This window comes from Otolemur garnettii, unplaced genomic scaffold (genome assembly GCF_000181295.1).
Source record: "Otolemur garnettii isolate 467f Iridium unplaced genomic scaffold, OtoGar3 scaffold00158, whole genome shotgun sequence".
Classification (NCBI taxonomy): domain Eukaryota; kingdom Metazoa; phylum Chordata; class Mammalia; order Primates; family Galagidae; genus Otolemur; species Otolemur garnettii.
Genome location: NW_003852553.1, coordinates 1,044,899 through 1,067,171, shown reverse-complemented (window position 1 = coordinate 1,067,171; position 22,273 = coordinate 1,044,899). Strand labels below are relative to the sequence as shown.

The window sequence follows — 22,273 nt, the reverse complement described above, 5'->3', positions numbered from 1 at the left end:
GGACACTGGTGGCAGGGGAGGGTGAAAAGCACATGAGACTCAAGGACTGGAGCATTTCTTGTTGGAGAAATTAAGCTATTAATTCACATTGTGATAGCCAGTGGTTGACAAATAAACACCTCAGACTCAAGAAACAAAGGCAGGGAGGACATTTTATTTGTTTCAGAGACAGCATCTTACCGTGAACTCAACTCCTGGGCTCAAGAGATCCTCTAGGCTTCAGACTTCCAAGAGGCTGGGCTACAAGTATGTGCCCCCATGCCCGGCTCCAAGAAGGAATTTTTTTAAACTATTTTTTATTAAATCTTAACTTTGCACATTGATGCATTTATAGGGTTCAGGGTACTGCTTTGATATACAATGTGGAATGTTTACATTGAACCATGTAGCACATCCATCACAATTATGCTAATTGCTAAATAGTTTTGAAATGTACCACTGCATCATACACATTAGGTAGAAGGCATTTTTAAGCCTCATATATTCACCTCTGGATGCCTTAGCTTCTCAGAGTGAACCACTACGGTGACTACTGAGATAAGGAACTGTATTTATTTGTTCAGAAGCACACTGGTGCACAGTATTTGCAAATAGTGTTTTTTAATGAGAAGATCAATTCTTTTACTGTACATCAAGATTTTTGTTTCTGAAATAGTTTCCATTTAGAGTAATTTTCCCTTCCAAAGGCTCCTGATGGGACATTAGTAACCAGTGAAGAAACATAATGGGAGAAAGAATTTAGTAGAGGTAGCGTATTTATTTATTTTTTTAAATGATTTTATGGGGCTAAGACCAGGGAAGAGATTGGGTTTTTAAAAGATTCTATTGGTATCATTCATGAGTGGTTTGTGCTTCAGTCTCTTTTAAGGTTATTTTTTTAATCCTCTAAAAAGCCTATTTTTTTTTTTTTTTTTGCAGTTTTTAGCTGGGGCTGGGTTTGAACCTGCCACCTCCGGCAAATGGGGCCGGCGCCCTACTCCTTTGAGCCACAGGCGCTGCCCAAAAGCCTATTCTTTATAGGGCTGAGAATGTTTCAACACAGGGCCTCTCCCAGGGGGAATCTACATATTTTTTATATTAGCGTATTTCTTTATGCATTTATGTTGTTATATAGGTAAAAATATTTACATGTTAAGAAATTTAAGCCATATAAAAGGATAAACCATCACGTTCCCCATATCAAAGTTTTAGTCAATGACAGATCACATATACAATCTGGTTCCCATAAAATTATAATGGAGCATGTGTAGAAACCTGATATACGGCAACTGATTTTGGCATTGCAGATAAAGTAGCAGAAATGATTGTTATTCAGTAATGATACTGGTACATTTGAAAAATGTTTTTCATATGAAAAAATATATATGCAAAAAAAAACTATACCATCTCGGTTTCCATAAGTACACTTTAGGATGTTCACACAATCATTGCTCAGAATGTATCCCTATTGTTAAGTAACATATTGTACAGGGAAAATAAAGTCTCCCTCCTACCTCTGTCTTTGAACTTCCCAGTTCCCTTCCTCAGAGCCAACATCTACTACCAGTTTCTTGGGTAGCCAAGGGTTACTTTGAGCCTGTGAAGGAAGTCATGCCTTCCCATACATTCTGTGAGAGATTTAGCAACAAGGCAGGCAGTACACAGGGGTCATTATAATAGCCATGTGGGACTCAGATTTTAAAAGCCAAAGGGCCCCTGAAGTTGAGTTTTGAAACACTAAGCTAGTGCAGATGGCATCACCGTGACCTTCACATCAAATTGACATTTTTCTACCAAATCACAGTATTAGAAAAATGACAGCATCGCGGTGGGAATTCCATGCTGTCTAGATTTCATTGCTTTCTTTAGCCTTTGTGGTGGTAATGCATAAGATAGCAGTCATCATAATGGCCTGTATCAGGGCATTCAAAGGGATAATCAGACATGCTTTTAACACAGACTCACAGAATGAAAAGCATCAGGCAAGACTCTCTCTTCTTATTGTAGAGATGAGAAACTGGGCTCCGGAGAGGCCAGATAGCTATTTAATAGTAGGGCTGGTAAAATAAACTAAATGTTGTGGCCTGACCTGTGCTCTCCTTGAGTGGAAGAGAGCTATGTTTTCACTGGGTAATTGCATCTGGAGATGATTTAAGAGGGGGATAGTTTCAATGCAGAAAGTTTCCCTACCTTTGGAGTAGCTGCCTGAAGATGCATCCCAAATTTCGCTGCACTCATCATGATGGAGTGCAAGATGTTGTTCCCATCCCCAATCCAGCTGAGAGTAAGACCTTTCAGAGAGCCATAGTGTTCCTAAAAAGCCAGGGATGAAGGAGGTTACATCTGGGAGGAAATCCACTTATGTGCAACAATTATTAGGGTTAGAACAAAGGAAATAGTCTTCATCTCAATTTTTGTGCCTTTTTGGAATGAAGAAACTCTTAACTCTTTTGTATTATACAGAACAATTCAATCACATGAATATACAATCACAAAAATAGCAAAATGTCCTAACATCTAAACAAAGACATCATATGAATTTATATAGAGACGAACATTTTCATACAGTTTTTTTTTTTTTTTGAGACATAGCCTCAAGCTGTCCCCCTGGGTAGAGTGCCGTTGCATCACAGCTCACAGCAACCTCCAACTCCTGGGCTCAAGCGAGTCTCCTGCCTCTGCCTCCCAAGTAGCTGGGACCACAGGTGTCTGCCACAATGCCCGGCTATTTTTTTTGGTTGCAGCCATCATTGTTGTTTGGCGGCCTGGGCCGGGCTGGATTCGAACCCGCCACCTTAGGTGTATGTGGCTGGCGCCTTAGCCACTTGAGCCACAAGCGCCAAGCCATACAGTTTTAATCTGAATGTTAGTTGTATTCATTCATTCAGCAAATGTGCACCACCTTGGCTCTGGACATTTAACAGTGAACAAAGAAGACAAAAAAAAAAATCACTGCTTTACTGGAGCTTACATCTTTTGATATAAGAAAAAGACAGTGCAATGCAACAATGTAGCACGGTGGCTCTGAGCATGTTCCAATCTATATAAAGTTGAAAAACATGCCCAGGAATGCTGTTGGTTGTTCATGGATATAGATGTGAGCAGTTAAATATAAACACATGCCTTGGAATTAGAAAACAAACATCAGGATAATATTTTCTTTGTGGAGTGAGAGAGAATAGGAGATCAGGCAGAGTTACATGGTGAATTTCAACTCTATCTGGAATGTTTTATTTAAAACCATTACATTCTTTTTTTTTTTTTTTTTTTTTTTTTTTTTGAGACAGAGCCTCAAGCTGTCCCCCTGGGTAGAGTGCCGTGGCATTACAGCTCACAGCAACCTCCAACTCCTGGGCTCAAGCGAGTCTCCTGCCTCCGCCTCCCAAGTAGCTGGGACCACAGGCGCCCGCCACAACGCCCGGCTATTTTTTGGTTGCAGCCGTCATTGTTGTTTGGCGGGTCCAGGCTGGGGATTCGAACCCGCCACCTTAGGTGTACGTGGCTGGTGCCTTAGCCGGTTGAGCTATAGGCGCCGAGCCAAAAACCATTACATTCTAAAGTAATTACTCCATCACATTAAAATTTGGCCTAGCTATGTAATGTGGGTACATGGGCATTTGTTTTACTTTTCTTGCAGCATCTATAGATTTCACATACTTAAATATTTATAAAAATAAAAAGACAAAGGCTAAGCAATTTGTAGCTCATAGAACGAGTAGGTGGCAAGCTAGGGATTTAATTCCAGGCCCATCTGATTTAGGTTCCATGCTTTCAAGAAGTTTCTATTTATTCATTCCACTCTCAGTTTGAGCACGTGTATCTCCTATGTGAAGGCATTGCATTGAGGTCCTGCATGAGATCCTATGATGAATAGAATAAAGCTCTTTGTCCTTCAATGAATTTATAGTCTAGTAATGATAAAGCCCCAAAAATAAGCATTGAATTATCTCGTATACATGTAAAGCCACTCCCACAGACAGCCACTTGGCATCTGGTATTGTTGTATTATCTTCTCTTCATGAATCTTATTCTCATATCTAAAGAGCTTCAGTTTGAGTTTAACCTCATGTTTATATGTGTATAGCTTATTCAAACGGGTAGGAAGATGGACCAATTTGCTTTACCTCTTCTGAATCATCCATAGGCCCAGACCTCATGGCTATTAGGATTTCAAGTGGCCATGTAGATTGGCTGTGGCAAACCAAACAAAATGACTTTTTCAAAGTTACTCAAGTTCAAGTTCCTAATCTGGCGTTATTGCGTGGCTAAATTTGAGTTTCAAAGTGGCCCTCTTTCCCAAAGTGGTTTAGTAATTGACCATTTTGAATATTTAAACCATAATCACCAAGATGTGGAATCAATCCAAGTACCCATCAACCCACGAATGGATTAATAAACTGTGGTATATGTATACCACGGAGTATGATGCAGCCATAAAAAGATGGAGGCTTTACATCTTTTCTATTTACCAGGATAAGGTTGGAGAACATTCTCCTTAGTAAAGTATCACAAGAATGGAAAAGGAAGTGTACTCAATACTAACATGAAACCAGTAGATGAATAAATACACGCCCACACAAGAGAAAAACGCAATGAATTCAAGTTGTAGGAAGGAGCGGAGGTGGGGAGTAAGGGGGAAACAGGGAGGGGGATTGGTATGCTCTCACCTAACAGGCACAATGTAAGGGCACATGGCACACCTCCTGGGTGAGGGACAAACTACAGCAGGAACTTTACCTAACAAACACAAACAATGTAACCTAATCATTTGTAACCTCATATTAATCTGAAATTTAAAAAAAGCACACTCCAAAATTATTATTACTGCACTCTCAAATCACAGACTCTGATCTTACATACATTAAGATCACATAAGAATTATCCATTCTCTATGCTCCTATGTTCCCCATTTATCCACTGTGTTAAATATGGCACCAAAAAGCAAAGTGATTAATAGAACAGAAGATGAAAGAGGGGCTAAAAGGATTTGAGAAAAGGGTTGAAAGCATAAAGATCTTACAATCTGTTTTTAACAGGTACACAGAATGCACACATAAGCTGTAATTCTTTCTGAAGACCCTATTTGAAAATAAAACACCACCACCATAATTGAAGTAAATGGCTTAATGTAAAGCTAGTCAGGAATTATTTGTTGATTTTGCTCTTTTGTAAGGTGAAAAATATACCAACCTGGAGCGTGAGATAGTCAGCCAGAATCTGGATAGGATGGTACAAATCTGACAGCCCGTTGACAATTGGGATGGAAGCTTCTTTGGCCAGGATGTCCAGATCTGATTGTTTATACACACGAGCCAATACTGCGTCTGTCATGCTAGACAACACACTGTGGCAAACCAAGAAAAAGATAACCTAAGTTAATTATGCTCAATAACTCCTTGTTTAATACAAGATCCTAAAGTGTAATAATAAATGCTAATAAATAGATGTTTTACTAAGTAACAACAACCTATCAACATGACAGATTTAAAAGCTAACGTTATACATGTAGTTATCACATAAGCCAGATGTTGTACTTCCCACATCCTATCCAGTGACTAGTGATTTTAGAATTTTTATGAAGATAAGAAATCAATTATGAACCCAGCAGACATGATGATGAATTGTAATTGGTAAATGGCAGTTGGTTAAGTTAAAAGGGATAAGACCAACAAGAAGATACACAGAAAAACATTAATGACCTGTCATGTGCCTAATCTCCTTTCATAGTATCCCACAGAAAAACACACACTTTTACTATCAGATTGAAAGTGCCAGTATAACAGGTACAGAAGTAAACACAGAGATGGCTCTACAAGAGAGAACCTGCTGGACAAAGTGCCTTTGGTCCGTCAGGACCCTCTGTAGCATTCCTGCCAAGGCCCATGTCTCACCAGGATGTTCCCACCCAGTGACAGCATGGTTGGGAGGGCACTAGAGCTGGGCCTTTCCTGCCTGACAGGGATTCTCTCTGATGGGCAGTCTGTGCTCTGAGCTCCTCAATGGCCTCGCTCAGACTTCCCCAGACCTGTGCTGCTATCTGAGGCTCTACCTACCCACCCTCCTTCCTTCCTCTCTTCTTCCACAGAGATCAGACCTGCCTCTTGGTCTAAAGTCTATTCCTACCTCCTTCTTCTCTATTCCTCCTTTATCCTTCTCAGGTGTTTCCCTCAATGTATACCTTGCACGTCTAACCTGTGCTCTCCTTTGAGCACAGATCTCTGTGCTTCTCAGGGGACCTGAACTGATACAGCCAGCAATGAACTCTGGTCCTTATAGAATCCAATGGCTTCTTAAAAGACTCCTTTCCCCCTGGAATTAGAGGATCCAAACTTGAAAATCATATTACTGCACCTAGACTTTCAGACTTTTTTCAAATTTTCTTATACCCATGGTTCTTGACTTTTCAGATTTCATGAATCAGCAAAATTGCCCAAAATACATGAAGAGCAACATAAAAATCCCACTTCAATTTAGCAAATTAAGGGCATGGGAAGCAAGCTAATAAACAAATATAATACATCTCTCATCTAATTAAAAGGACATATTTAACACTAAAAAGATATGAAGAAAGACAAAGAATAATCTTTGCAATGAATTAATTGAGCTTTATCAAATTCCTATAATATTCTTTTTTTCTTATTTCTTCTCTTCTTTTTTTGGACTTTATTTATTTATTTTTATTAAATTATAACTGTGTACATTTATGGGGTACTGTGTGCTGATTTGATATACAATGTGAAATGCTTACATCAAACTGCTTAACATAACCATCACTTCATTACTTATTTGTTGTGGTAAGACATTTATACTCTTAATCATTTGAAATGTGCATTGTACACAATAGGGAGATGGGGGGAGAGGGTGGGAGGAAGGAGGTATTTCACCTCTTCTGATGGAAGCTTCTCCATGGCAAGTTTAGTGGGGAGGATCAAGATTTGTAAACCCTTCCTTTTAAATAGCGTATATTATAGCATGAAAGAGATGAATAGAACGCCTTTGGTCCTTCAGGACCCTCTGCAGCACTCCTGCCAAGGCCAACCTTCATTTTACAGGTTCTCTTAGAAGACAGGTGATGTCAGTTAACTTTTGATGGTGGAATAAGACAAGGGGTTTTCACATGTTGCTGCACATGAAGGTCACTTTAAGTGTCTTTAAAACTCCGGATGCCTAGGCTATACCCTTTATCAATTAAGTCAGAGAAATCAGAATCTGTAAGGCTGAAACCTAGGGATCAGTATTTTTAAAGATTTCTTAGGTGATCCCAGTGTGCAACCAAGGTTGAAAACCAAAACTAGCACCTCGCTTCTCAGATCAGTAACATTAGCATCACCTGGGAGCTTAGTACATCTGCAGAATCTCAGGCCCCACTCAGATGTACTGAAGCAGAATCTACATTTTAGAAGGTGTCCAGGTGACTTTGTTTACATAGTAAAGTTGGAGAGTACACACAAGGAGGGAACTGAGGTCACTATAGTTTTTGAACATATCATTCATTCTTTTATTAGAATCATAATCAGACAAACATCAGAGTAGACAAATCTTCTGAGATAGCAACTTACAAAAACAGAAGATTTGGTTCATAATATCCTTAGCAGAGTGCTTTCTCCTTCAACTGAAAGAAGAAGTCATCTCAAATCCTTGGAGAAACAAATAATCCATCACCGTCCATTAATGCCACTCTCCTTAGAGTAACCAGCTACCCTGACCTATCTGATGCCCTAAGGCAATGGTTCCCAGACTACGTAAAAAACTAATAAACTACACAGAGTCATAGCTCTGGAAATAGAGTAGGCCCTAGGTCTTTGTATTCCTACCGAGTTCCTCAACTGTATTTAAGCCTAGAGGTCATACTTCAGAATTCTTAAAATATAAATCACTTCCTAAACTGTGTACAGGTAGGATGAAAAATCTGGATTAATGTTGCAGGTGACCTCCTGGAATCTCATAGTCAGAAAAGCAGATTTGACTTCTACATCAGCCTTTAAAATCTGTTTAGGCAGCTGGGATCATGGCCTGCTAATCTCTAATGGATCTCATGAACTTCATAATGTGTTGTCAAGTTTTACTAGATTAAGTGTGTATCACAAGTAAATATTATCTTAACCTCAAGATGAAGAGATCAAGGCCTTATAAAACCTTGAAATAACTACAGAAAGATTAGGAGAGAGTGAGGAAGATGAGGTTGAAAGATAGAAATGCTAGGGGAGCAACTGAAGAAGTTAATGCCCTATTCATGTCTTTCAAAAAGCTTGAAAAAAGGTAGTTGTGTCTCACTTGAACAAGTCCTCAGCCTTCAAGCTTCTGAAGCAAAGTAGCCAAAAGACAAGCATACTTTTATTTGCTCTGTTTATAATGCCTAGTTGGTATTCCTGAAAATTATGTTGTAATTTCATGGGAGGATGCCTGGTTAGCTTTTTCTAGAACAGAGGTTTCTTTTTAGCTTGGCTGCCTATTAATATCACCTATGGAGCTTTACAAAACCCTGATGCATATTCTGCTCTTTGGAAGGTTGAACAGAAGCTATGATGGTGGGATCCACATCAGTGCTTTTAAAGCTTTCCAATTCAATCAAATATTAAGACTAGGCTGAGAACCATTGTTCTAGAAAAGGGGTGGTGGGGGAGAGAGAGGAGAGATTGGAGGACTAGAGGAGGAAGACAGTGGGCTACTGTGCTGCTGGGCGGCACAATGGATCAGTGTACAAGAGAAAAGTCTTAGTAATTGTTGAAATTCCATACCATAAGAAAAGTAAGGACTAACATCATGATATGTTATACCAGACAAAAACGAGATTTTATACGCTTATAAAAGAAGCCTTTTCCTTTCATCTCAGTCACAACCAAGAGAAGTCCCATGATAGCAACAGTTGCTGTAGTCTCTCCCCCCCTTAACACTTGTAAACATTCCAAATGCCCAGATTTTGGTCTCAAATATTGTTCTATACAAAATGGGTGGGGGGGATACAAGAAACCATCAGAGGAAGAGTCAATTCCACATCCTTGGGCAGAATAAAATCAGAATAAGTCTGTAACATTCTGTTGTTGCCTGGAAGCAAGAGTGATTTTCTATTTCTTGCAGCTTTTTTTTTTTAATTCTCTCTCCTTTCAAACTCCATGAACACCACCTCAAAATAATATACAAGGGGGTGTGAGAGGGGGAAGAAAGCAGCCAACAGCCCAAACACCCGCTCAGAACAGCTCTAAAAACACCAGTGACAGCGATTTTTAAACTGGCAGGGACACTGCTAAAGCAAAAGGAATCAACTTAAAAGAGTGCCCATTTGTCAACTCGCAATCATTTAGAGTAATAAAAATAATCAAGTGAAATAAATTGTGCTTATAGAAGGCCATGATACTTATAAGAGTTCATGCAAAGAAAAATAAAATGTATAATACATAATAGTAACATCAAAGAGGGTAAATATTGCCATAGATATTTAAGTTTTACTTAAATAAGTAGGAAAGTATTCATATATAACTATAGATATAGATATTTTGTGGTTCTTTGTTAAGTATATTTCTGTTCATATAGTATAGATATACAGTATTATCTTTATTTGGATAAACCACCAAGAATTAACAAAATTTGCAAGCTAAATAGTTCTAGAAATAGTAGAAACTGTGCTGAAAGACTCCATCAGTATTTGTGGTCTTATATCTAACTGAAGTTGGAAAGGAGTTGAGCACCAGTTGCATATCTAATTTCCAGTCAGGAAGATGATATAACCATTTATTCCAAAATAGTGACTTAGTAGAGTGTCCTGAAAAAGAAATATATGTTTTCAGACCCACTTTCCCATTTCTCTGGGAATGAAATCCTTTGATGGTTTAACTAATTATAACACAATGCCGCTAAGTAAGGTATATGTTCAAATATGAACATATGAAAAAATGCTCATGGTCCCTACTCATCAGAGAAATGCAAATCAAAATGAACCTGAGACGGCACCTAACCCCAGCGAGAATAGCCCACATCACAAAGTCCCAAAGCTGCAGATGCTGGCACAGATGTGGAGAGAAGGGAACACTTTTACACTGCTGGTGGCACTGCAAACTAATACAGCCTCTTGGAAAGAAGTATGGGGAATCTTCAAAGAACTCAAAATAAACCTTCCATTTGGTGCTGCAATTCTATTACTAGAAGAAAAAAATCATTTTATCATAAGGACATTTACACTAGATTATTTATCACAGCTCAATTTATCATTGCCAATATGTGTTAACCACCCCAAGTGCCCATCAACCCGTGAACAGATTAATAAAGTGTGGTATATTAATGCCATGGAATATTGTTCAGCCATAAAAGATGGAGACTTCATATCTTTTTTATAAACCTGGATAGAGTTGGAGGACATTCTCTTTAGTAAAGTATCACAAGAATGGAAAAGCAAGTATCCAATATACTCAATACTAATATGAAACTAGTAGATAAATTAATACACACTCACACAAGAGGAAAACTCAACTATTTCAAGTTGGGGGGAGGGGGAAGAAAGGATTGAGGAGGGGATTGAGAGGGGAAGGAGGAGTGGGATGGGTGTGCTCTCACCTAATGGGCACAATGTAAGGGTATATGGCATGCCTCCTGGGTGTGGGACACGACTATAACAGGGACCTTCCCTAATGCAAACATTGCAACCTAATCGTTTGTACCCTCATATTAATCTGAAATTTAAAAAAAGAAAATAGAGGTTCATTGAGAAAGATTTATTGGTAAAAAGAAAGATATATGTTTTTAAATAATGAAACCAGCCTAGGTTAATATACTATAAAAATATTACAATGGGTTATATACTGCCAGAGTTTAAAAACAAACAAACAAAACTCAAAGAGTAACTCATTCTCTAAATTTCTTAGAAAATCAAAATCTACTTGAAAGACAGAAATAAGAATCTTTTGGTAGACAGAATAATGGCCCCAAAGATGTCCAGATCCTGGGAATATGTTACCTTACGTGGCAAAAGGAATTCTGCAAATACAATTAAATTAAGGATTTTGAGATAAAGAGATTATCCTGGGTGGGCCCAATGTAATCACAAGTGTCTTTCTAAGAGAGTGGCAGGGGATCAGGAGTAAGAGATGTTGGGTTTGAAGATGGAAGAAGGAGGGCAATGAGCCCAAGGATGTAGACAATTTCTGGAAAATGTAAAAGGCAAAGAATCTCCCCCCTGGAATCTCCAGAAGGAACACAGCCCCCATGTGCCCATTTTAGACTTCTGACCTCTGGAACTGTAAGATAATAAATTTGTACTGTTTTAAACCATTAAGTTTGGGGTAATTTGCTAAAGCAGCAAAAGGAAACCAAAATAGATCTCATGACAAACAGTAAAACCTATGTGATAGAAAGATATTCAGCCTAGTGGTCAGCAGCTTGAATTTAATTCACCTTGAGTTTAGCAACCAGTTCTCACTAACCAAACAAAATTAAGTGGCAAATAATTCACAATTCACTTAACCTGCATCCCTGATTTCCTGAGATGATTTTTTTCCTTCCCAAACCCTGAGAAGGTATGACCTTTTTTGGAAAGAGGTATGGAGAACACTCAAGGAACTAAAAGTAGACATACCATTCAATCCTGCAATTCCTCTACTAGGTATATAATCAGATGATCAAAAATCATTTTACAACAAAGACATTTGCACCAGAATGTTTATTGCAGCCCAATTCATAATAGCCAAGACATGGAAACAGCCCAAGTGCCCACTGACCCATGAATGGATTAACAAATTGTGGTAGATGTACAGCACAGAATACTATGCAGCCACAAAAAGATGGAGACTTCACATCTTTTATGTTTACCTGGATGGAGCTGGAACATATTCTTCTTAGTAAAGTATCTCAAGAATGGAAAAAAAGTATCCAATGTACTCAGTACTACTATGAAATCAATATATAACCACCTACACACTCATACGAATGGCAAAACATAACTATAGTCCAGAAAGTAGAAGGGAAGAGGAGAGAGAGGGGAGGGGAGGAGGAATTTGGGGGGACCTCACCTAATGTGCATGATGCAATGGTACATTTCAAAACTATTAAGAAATGAGTATAATTGTGATGAATGTGTTACTTAGTTCATTGTAAGCATTTCACGTTGTATATCGAAGCAGTACCCTGCACCCCATAAATGCATCAATGCACAAAGTTATGATTTAATAAAAAATAATTGAAAAAATTGAAAAAAGTATCCAGTACTCAATACTACTATGAAATCAACATATAACCACCTACACACTCTTACGAATGGCAAAACTTAACTATAGTCCAGAAAGTAGAAGGGAAGAGGAGAGAGAGGGGAGGGTGGGGGAATATGGGAGGAGGGAGGGTATTTGGGGGGACCTCACCTAATGTGCCTGATGCAATGGTACATTTCAAAACTATTTAGAAATGAGTATAATTGTGATGGATGTGTTACTTAGTTCAATGTAAACATTTCACATTGTATATCAAAGCAGTGCCCTGAACCCCATAAATACATCAATGCACAAAGTTATGATTTAATAAAAAATAATTTTTAAAAAATGGTCTCTTGTAGAACTCCCAACAAGCCAGCAATTTATAAAAGCCTAAATTCCAGGACCATGCAAGAGTAAGAATGAAATGAGTTTTAAGACCAGACATAGTGGTTTAATGCCTATAATCCCAGCACTTTGGGAAGCCAAGGCAGGAGAATTACTTGAGGCTGGAAGTTTAAAACCAGTCTGAGCGGCACAGTGAGACCATTTTTCAAAAAAAAAAAAAAAAAATAGCCAGCCATGGTGGCTCACATCTGTAGTCCCAGTTTCTTGGGAGGTTGAGGCAGGGAGGATTGCTTCAGCCCAGGAGTTTGAGGCTGCTGTGAGCTATGATTGCACCACTGCACTCCAGCCACCTGGGTGACAAAGACCCTGTCTCAAAAATAAAAAAGAAGTTTAAGAGTAAGATACAAAATCAAATCTATTATATTAATAGCATTGTGCCCAGGCTTGTTGTCAAAATATTAATCAGCCCTATAACCAATGTGATATGTTTATGTATTTTTTCCTTTGTAAAATGCTTAGAAAATGGAAATTTGATATGCTAGTCTTGAGATGAAGTTACATGTTTAAAAGCATTTGATGAAGTTTTTGATCAAAGTTTAAACAGTTGAGGCAACTTGTTCATTTAACGTGAACTTGACTTATTGGTTGTCTGTGTAGTATGTGAAGGTTTAAAGCAATGAAAACTTGAACATGCACCAGAATCACCAAGAGGGCTTAATGAAACACAGTCAGCCATACTTTCCATTCAGTAGATCCTGGTGGAGGCCTAAGAATTTGCATCTCTAAAAAGCTCCTTGAGGAGCTGTTTATGCTACTGATTTGGTAACCATGCTTTGAGAACCAGTGATTTGGAGGAATATCTGCTATTTTGTTTAAAAGAATGCTAAACATTTCATAAATTCATAAAGTTAATCGATTGGATTGTAAACAAAGGACAAAGATTAGATACAAACACACAAAAATCCCTTGGACATTAAAGTATCTGTGGGCAAAAGGGAGTGTGACAAAGCTTAACAGAAAATGCCACTTTGGTCCTCCTTCAGCCACAGAAGCTGCAGGTGAGGAGGAATCCAATGATGTGAGAGGCAAAGGCAACAAGTTCCCAGGTTGTTTTCATATTGGAATCACTTAGGGGAACAAAGGTATTGTTCCCCCACTTACTTAGACAATTAGTTCATATTATTTTGTCAATGACAAAGGTTTCTACTTCATGGTTAATGCTGGTATAAAGCATGGAGAAATCACCATTCTTATTCTTATTTTTCCCAGTTACTAAAGATCTTTAAAAAAAGTAAAAATAAGCCTTTTCACTGGAGGCAATGACAGACCTGTAAGTAGAGCTGGACTCCAGGTACATTAACGGTAATCTAGGCTTTATATAGTTCTCCATCAATTCCAAATCTCAGCTTTAACCATTGTAAAAGCTTTATTATATAGGCTACAAATGAAAGGCTGAAAAGCTAGACATACTCTATGGTTCTGACTTTTCATTTCGGCCTCTTTTCACTTCCACTAAATATATGGGGTTTTGCTTGCCTTCCAGTGCATTACCGCAATTGTACAGACAATTTTAGGCATCTGTCAATTATGGTAGCAAAAAAACTTTTGCAGAATCCAAATTACCCACATGTAAACTTTTCCACATCTTCCAGTTTGCCCTGGATGTTTAGGAGCCAATATTAGGAATTAAAAAAAAAATGATTAACAAGTTGAAAAGTTTATTCAACTTGTTTTGCCTCAATGTTTAAAATGTGGTCTACTTTGCACCATAATCTCTTTTTCTACTATTTAGAAAAAGGAGAGGCATGGTATGGGATTTTAAATGGAAAGATAGTTCAGGAGACAAATAGTTAACATCAATTATTTCTGCAGGATTGTGGTATCAGTGACCCTATCTATATTTATTACCTCTTTCAGCATTTTCTGTCAAAAAGAATATTACTATAATAATCAGAAAAAAATTTAACACTCCAAAAAAAGGAAATTTCTCACAAATATGATGTTGAGAGTGAATAGTTGAATATAAACTAGGGTTTCTTAGAGCAATGACTAATTCTTGGTCTTGGTAAAGAAATATGTAAGATGAACCTGGAACATTTTGTTATGTCAAAAAGCAAGGCAGTTATCAAAGATAAGTGGAGTTAGGTCAAAATGACCAATTTGAACACAGATCACATTGGACAAATACAGGACAATTTTAACATCAGTAAGAATAATAATTGTGATGAATTTAAACCAGAGAATGTATTAAAATCCGATGAATTTATAAAGATATTAAAAATAGAAGAACATTGAGAAGAGTCATAGCAAGACTAATTTCAACTCAAATTAAAAGAGAACTCTCAGTTAGATTGTATAAAGTCTTGGTCAGAGCAGTAAGACTGTATAAAGATGGAACAAGATGGCTTAGTATGTAAAGACTGCCCTAATACTGGGTATCTTCATGCAAGGCCCAATGGCCACTCTGGAGGCGTGAAGTGGAGGAAGCATGTAAAGGATGGTTGATATAAATAAATCCTTTCTAACCTTTAAGTTTCTGTAATTCTTTGATATTTTTCCCTTTGGTATAAAATTGAAAGTATATGAGATCATACTTGTAAAGGACAAGCATACAGAAGAAATTAAAGCAATGTTGGTTGAATCAAGTTATGGTCAAAGTTTGGCCATGAAGGCCAAAACAAAACAAAAACACAATAAGCCAAGTCTTCCATGACCCCAGAAAAACCTAGCACAGATTTTGTGTGGTTAGGTGAACAAATACTAAAAAAAAAACATAAGTAGTGTGATGGGCCACATCTTAAGAGCAAATGTGGATGTTGATGAGATGGACAATCACACAGCAATCCTTATGCTCTTAGAAGGGGCTGAGTTGTTTCTAAAATAAGTGAATATGGTGAATGTGCCACAAAAGCCAAAGGGAAACAAGTTGTATTCTCAAAGTGTCCTGTCATTCATTCTCCTGTTCACTTCCATCCTGACTTGTTAGAATCAAACGGCATACCTTCTAAACTCCAATATCTTATCAATGATAACTCTTATCAGTTAGTTGAACAGCAGACTGAGAAACAGTGGGAGGAAATTTTGGTTGTACATAATGATGCCATTGAGAAACTTATCATCATTTTTAAAAAATGTATGCTTCCTATTTTTTTTTTAAATCAAGGCAGGCCAAAGTCCTAAAAGAGACATTAGCTTTATCCCCAATGTAAATAGATCAAGGGCTAAACCCTTTGACTGAGTCTCCTTCTAAGAAGGAAAATATTGTTATCCACTGGCATCTTTACCCAGATTATAATTTTAGTTGTAACAGTATAGGAATGATGAGGAAACAAGATGATAAGATAATACCTTCAGCAAACCCAGATGGGGTCTTCTCAAATGAGCTGGTGTTGGAAGAAGCCAAAAATGTTGAATGAAATTTCCATATTTAGTTTATTAATCAGTGATTCTATAATGGCCAAATTGTTTTGGCTTACGTGTTAGGTCCTAAGTTTGAAGACCTCAGAGAAAAATGGGTGTGCCATTCAGAATTGTCTCCTCAAAATTTACAATTAGAAGTTCAGTATAAGCTGTTTAGGAAACCACAGAGATGACCAGAATTGTACCAGAGTTTGTCCTGAGATTGGGTTACACCAGTAATTTTCAACCGGTGTGCCATGACATGATCTTAGGTGTGCTACAAAAATTTTTAAAGATAATTAATTATATTATTTTCAGTAGAAGTTCAAAGCATGGTAAGTACATTCTTTTTTGGTCAACATAATTTAAGTGTGCCGTGTAAGTTAAACTGTAGTTTCAAGTGTGCGAAGTGAGATTTAAAAAAAGGTTGAAAAACACTAGGTTAGACCATAACTTGATTCAACCAACACTGCTTGAATTTCTCCTGTATGCTTGTCCTTTGCAAGTATGATCTCATATATTCTCATACAACACACTGAGATAGTATCTTCATTTTGCAACTGAGGAACCTGAGACTGAGAAGCATCTGGCCCAAACCACGAGGGCCAGTATATGATAGAGTTGGAATTGAATAGCAGCCTCACTCTGCTTCGAAGCTCCTGCCTTTGACATTACAGAACAATTTTAAAAGAGAGTAATATCATCATTCATGCAGTGATAGACTGGCTTTTGTCATCATTAAAGAAGGATATATAATGTAGTGCCTGAGTTTCTTGGTATAATCTGTAAAGAGTCTTGGAGGTAACACATTTTCCAGTAGATATCAGTTTATTAGGACCAATCAGGTAGATATTTCTCATTAATCACCAGTATTTTAAAAGAAGAATAATTTGCCTTTTATGATTTTAATATCATTGGCATAATTCCCTTAATAACAGTATTCCAGCTTTTAAAAATATCCCTTTCAATGTGACATTGGTTCACTTCTTCTCTTGAGGACTGTGTCTCATCCACAAATCCTTCTATAACTTCCCTTATTTGAAGTATCAGAAAAACAATAACTGGAAGCCCTTCTATGTTGCCACAGGGGCATGTGGATACATAGTTATAGTCAGTTGAATGATATCCTCCCAAAATTCATATTCATCCAAGAACTCAGAACGTGACTTTGGAAGTAGGACCATTGCAGATGTCATTGGTTAAGATAAAGTAGAGTAGATCCTAAATTTAATATTGGGTGTCCTTACAAGAACCAGAGAGGATTAAGGCACACAGAGAAGAACTCAAGGTGAAAACACAGGCGGAGTTTGGGGTAATGCCCCTACAAGCCAATGAATGCCAAAGATTGCTAAGAGCCACCAGAAAGGAAATTCTTGTCCTTCTAACACAATGATTTGGGACTTCTAGCCTCCAGGACTATGAGAGAATAAATTTCTGTTGTTTTAAGCCACCAAGTTTTTGGCTATTTGTTGTGGAAGTTCCAGAAAACAAATACAGTGGTTTCTGTTGCTTTTCCTTTCTACTGGTATTATGTTAGTGAATACACTTTAGCAATCACTACCATAAGTAAATTACATCTATAGGGAAAGTAATTAGAGTAGAATGTTACATTATTTGGTTTTATGCTGAGTCTTTGATACACGTAGTTCCTGAAGCTCCATTACTAAGTACTGTATTAAAGGGAAAATGACTGGGAAGCTATTATGTACCTTTCAATAGAGCACTCAGAGCATTAGGCATTTACAGCTGTCATTACAGAAGAAACAGAAAGCCTTGAAACTGGAGTGGTAATGCCCCACTGCCGTTGCTAAGTTTCATCTGATTTTAAACTTCCAAATAATCAGTGATCTGAGTCATGTGAAGGTGTAACTTCTGGTGTCACATTTACAAGCCTAGAGCAAAGAAAAAAAATTCGTTTCTTAATCCCAGTAGAGCTCTGAAAATACCTTCAACTCTGAAGCAAATTTACCTGAATGTGTATGTGTATGCTTGTGGTTTCTGGTATGTTAGAGGATAGGAAAGAGTTGCCTAGAGTGGCTCCTCAAAAGAAAGAAGTAACCAGTAGGCTTGACTCTTTCAGATGAAAGCCTGAGTCTCCAGGGATCCACCATGAACAACAACAACAGAAACCACCAAATACATCAAATCTTAAGGCTGTCTTCCCACAGCTATAGAATATATTACCTTACCAGTTAGAGTACATCTACATCTCAGGTAAAGGACATTTATTAAGATCCAGAAGAGAGATGAGAGCACCATTGTGCAGAAATGAGTTAACATGCAGCCCTGAGATGGCTATTCTTCAAAGATCTGCTTACAAGATTGACCTTGGCTGACATCTGGGAACTTGGATTTTAGGAGGGTTTCCACCATTCTCAGAATTGATAAGGGTGGCTCCTGTGCCTAAACTCTTTGTGTACACACTGTAATTTATGCTGAACACCTGCTTTCCTTCCGGGGACCTGGAATTTGGGTTTGTGCTAGGCAGAAGGTGCTACATGACCAGTCCCCCAAAAAAGCTTTGGGAACTGCTTTGCTGGGAGAATTATATGCATCCTGTGTGACTCTACTGGTAGAGGACTCTTAGAAGCTTGTTCCTGGTTTCCCCTGCACATCACTCCATGCACCCTTTCTCTTTGCTGATTGTGCTTTGTTTTCTTTTGTTGTAATACATCTTAGCCATGAGTATAACTACCATAAGCTCTGAGTCCTCCTAACTGATCATTCAACTTGGGGATGGTATTGGGAAACCCAAACACATCAGCTCCTTCAAAATATAGTGGACAGCTCAATTTAAGTGTTCCCCTTCATTCACCTTCAGATTCCACAGTATCCAACTCGGACCTCAGCTGAGAATTCACTCATGATACTGTATAAAAACCTGTGAAAAGACAGGTTTTATTACCATAATCAAGGAAGAAAGGAGTAATATATTGTCATCTGTTCAAGTGTGACATCTTTGTGATACTTGTTTATCATGATCTAGCTTTAAAATTTTTGCCTAATTCTAAAAGATTTAATTACAGTAAGAATATTTCAACTAAATCTAAAAAGTTTGTACACAGCGAAAGAAACAGTAGAGTGAAAAGGTAATCTACAGAATGGGAGAAAATATTTGCAAGCCTTATATCTGGTAACAAATTAATATTTAAAATATATAAGGAGCTGTTACAACCCAATGGCAAGGAAAGATTGACAAGTAGACAGAAGATTTGAATAGACATTTCTGCAAAAAGTGATACAAATGGTCAAGTATATGAACATGTGAGCAACATCACTTATCAGCAAAATGCATTTGAAAACCACAATGAGATAGCATCTAACACCTGTCAGGATGGCTATTTTCACAAAGACCAAAAAAAAAAAAAAAAGTGTTGGTGAGGATGTGGAGAAATTGGAACCCTTGTGCTTCATTGGTGGGACGGTAAACTGGTGCAGCTACTATGAAAAACAGTGTGGACATTTTTCAATAGATTAAACATGGAATTAACATATGATTTGGCAATCACACTTCTGGGTATTTATCCAAAATAATTGAAATCAGAGGTATTTGCACTCTCATGATCCTTGCAGCACTATTCACAATAGCTAAGAGGTGAAAACAACCTAAATGTCCATCAACCAATGAATGGATAAATAACATGTGGTAGATATACACAAGGGAATATCATTCAGCCTCAAAAAGAAGGAAATCCTGGCACATGCAACAACACGTATTGAGAGAAGATACCCGGGAAAAGTTAGTCTAAGAGAACAGAGGTCTTCTCAAGGAAACTCCAAGGATACACCTGCAGGATCCTCCCCTGTGGTGACTCAGCTCTTAGCAATTTATAGAAACTTAACTTCCTGGGACTTAGAAACCAGTGCTTACTTGCTCTTCCGTAAAACCCAGAGCCGCTTTTCCAGCTTGATTCAAACTGACCAATGAGAAAGGTACCCAGGTGGGCTGGAACTTTTTGACTGGGGATAAAAAGGAGGAGACTGGCAGCCGGGGAGCACCATCATTTTGGGACTCTGGGTCTGCCATTGCTCCACCAGCTGGAATAAAGCCCTTCCTCTTTTAAACCTGGTGTTTGGGTGTTCTTTCTCTCCATTAGGCCTCATCTTCCCTCAACATAGTCACATGCACAGGAGAGAGTAGAATGGTGCTTGCCAGGGCCATGGGGAGCAGAAAATGAGAGTTACTGCTCAGCCGGGTATAAAGTTTCAGTTATGGAGGATGAACGAGTAAGTTCTAGAGATCTGCTGTACAATACAAGATGTGCATTTAGGTGTTTGTTTGTGTTTAACTTCCTGATGTAATTTTACCTTTCCTTCCCTTGGTGAGACCAAGAACCAACCTGTAAGCATGCTTTAAAAAATTTCAGATTTAGGCTCGGCGCCTGTGGCTCAAGTGGCTAGGGCACCAGCCACATACCCCTGAGCTGGTGGGTTCGAATCTAGCCTGGCCCGCTGAACAACAATGACGGCTGCAACCAAAAAATAGCTGGGTGTTGTGGTGGGCGCCTGTAGTCCCCACTACTTAGGAGGTGGAGGCGGGAGAATTGCTTGAGCCCAGGAGTTGGAGGTTGCTGTGAGTAGTGATGCCACAGCATTCTACCCAGGGTGACAGCTTGAGGCTCTGTCTCAAAAAAAAAAAAAAATCAGATTTAAGACAGTGCCTAGAGTTCAGTGGGTAGGGCGCCAGCCACATGCAACAGGGCTGGTGGGTTTGAACCCAGCCTGGGCCTGCTATAAAAACCCAAAAACAAACAAAAAAATTTCAGACTTAAGATGTTTATTTGCAGATACTAGAATATCATAGCCTTCATTCTGTTCCTATACACATCTAGCTTGTTGCTGCCTTGGCCTTTCCCACCAGCAGTTATTTCTCTGATGCTTTTCCCACAGCTTTGCTTCCTGGCTCTGCTTTTTCATTGAGTTCTCAACTGAACTGTCACCTCCTGTAACGGGCCTTCCTTGACCACCCAATCTAAGGCAGTCCCCACCCCACCATCAAATCACCCTGCTTTAGGTTCACTGTAGCACTTGTTTCAACCTACTCTTCTATTCTTGCTTTATTTATTTAGTAAAAGCCTCCAAGCTCCAGAATGTAATTTCCACTCCAACAAGAATCTTGTTTGACTTGATCAGCATTTTATTCTCAGTGCTAAAACAACATCTGGAAGAGAAACTAGGCGTTTGATAACTATTTTTGAATAAATGATCATTAAATCATTGAAAAAAAATAAGTGACATTCTGGAAATTACATTGAACTGTTTTCCAGATACTGACCCAGTTTTTCTTCTTCTTCTTTTTCTTTCTGTGTCTATATTCACTGTATTCTAACCCCCACCTCTGGCCTCTACCTCACCCCTGGCAGATTCTTCCTTCCCCAAAGTGCAGCCACTTTCTATTCGACCAGGCCCCCAAAGCCGCCGGGCAGGCAGATGGAGAAGCGACACCATGAATCAGTGCCAGGTGTGCACTATTCTCTTGATTTGAAAGGGCCAGCACCACATTTAAACGTCATCCAATCCTTCTGCATCTTAAAAAGTTAAACTTCTACAAAAAGCAAAAGGAGCAAACGTCATCCAATTCCTTTGCTTCTTAAAAAGTTAAACTTCTCCAAGGAAGGAAAGGAGGCAATTGCTACTCTGTGCATATTGGCAAGGGAGATGTCATTAAGATTCACTTCCTTGCTTCTCCTGTTCTATTTCTTTTGTGGAAGGCAGTGGATTTCTCTTGTATTCTTCAATTTAGGTTTATTGAGTTTCTGAGTCTCAGCATATCTCATTTGTCAGATATTCTGGCAGATTAAGCAATAATGAGGTACACAGAAGAAAGTCAGCTTTCTGCCTTAGCTACCCCTTTTCTGACATCCTCATCTCCCATCCCAGCCTTTCTGATATTGTACTATCCTAATTCTCCTCATACCCTGAGAATTTCCTCCTGCCCTTCCCTAATTGCACCTGCCTTGCAATTCTCCCACAATGAGTCCTTGGAGCTCATTTTCTTCCTCTTTTTTTTTTTTTTAAACCACCGAGCTTATATTTCTCCAGCTCACAACTTCACCCCAAAGTCTTTACTTCACTGGTTTGCAAACATTTGCACTCCCAGGTCCCACTTTTAATGCAGTATGTCCAATACCTCATCTATCACCTTCTCCACAGGCAGACATTCCTTTCACTTTCCTGATTCTGCCTTTTCCCTTTCTTGAGTATGCTTGATATCCTTTCACTGTAATAAGTCATAGCCATGAGTATGATGATCTGCTGAGTACTGTGAGTCTTCCTAGAGAATCATCAAACCTCAAGGTGATCTTGGGGACCTGCTGCCAAGGAAGCCAACACCTTCTATAACTTATTTCACTGCCCCTTTTGTGGGCTGAATG

The 22,273-nt window shown here is 38.5% G+C and overlaps 1 protein-coding gene across 2 annotated transcripts in view; it reads right to left on the bottom strand.

The window, feature by feature from the left end:
* OTC (ornithine carbamoyltransferase) overlaps positions 1-22,273 on the bottom strand; it is a 61,981-nt gene that overhangs the window by 14,868 nt on the left and 24,840 nt on the right. For both annotated transcript variants that reach the window (XM_003799886.3, XM_023519129.1), the window contains exons 5-6: positions 5,170-5,323; positions 2,170-2,292 (exon numbers count right to left, since the gene is read on the bottom strand). In XM_003799886.3, coding sequence (XP_003799934.1) covers positions 2,170-2,292; positions 5,170-5,323 — 277 coding nt within the window. The remainder of the gene's footprint in view (positions 1-2,169; positions 2,293-5,169; positions 5,324-22,273) is intronic.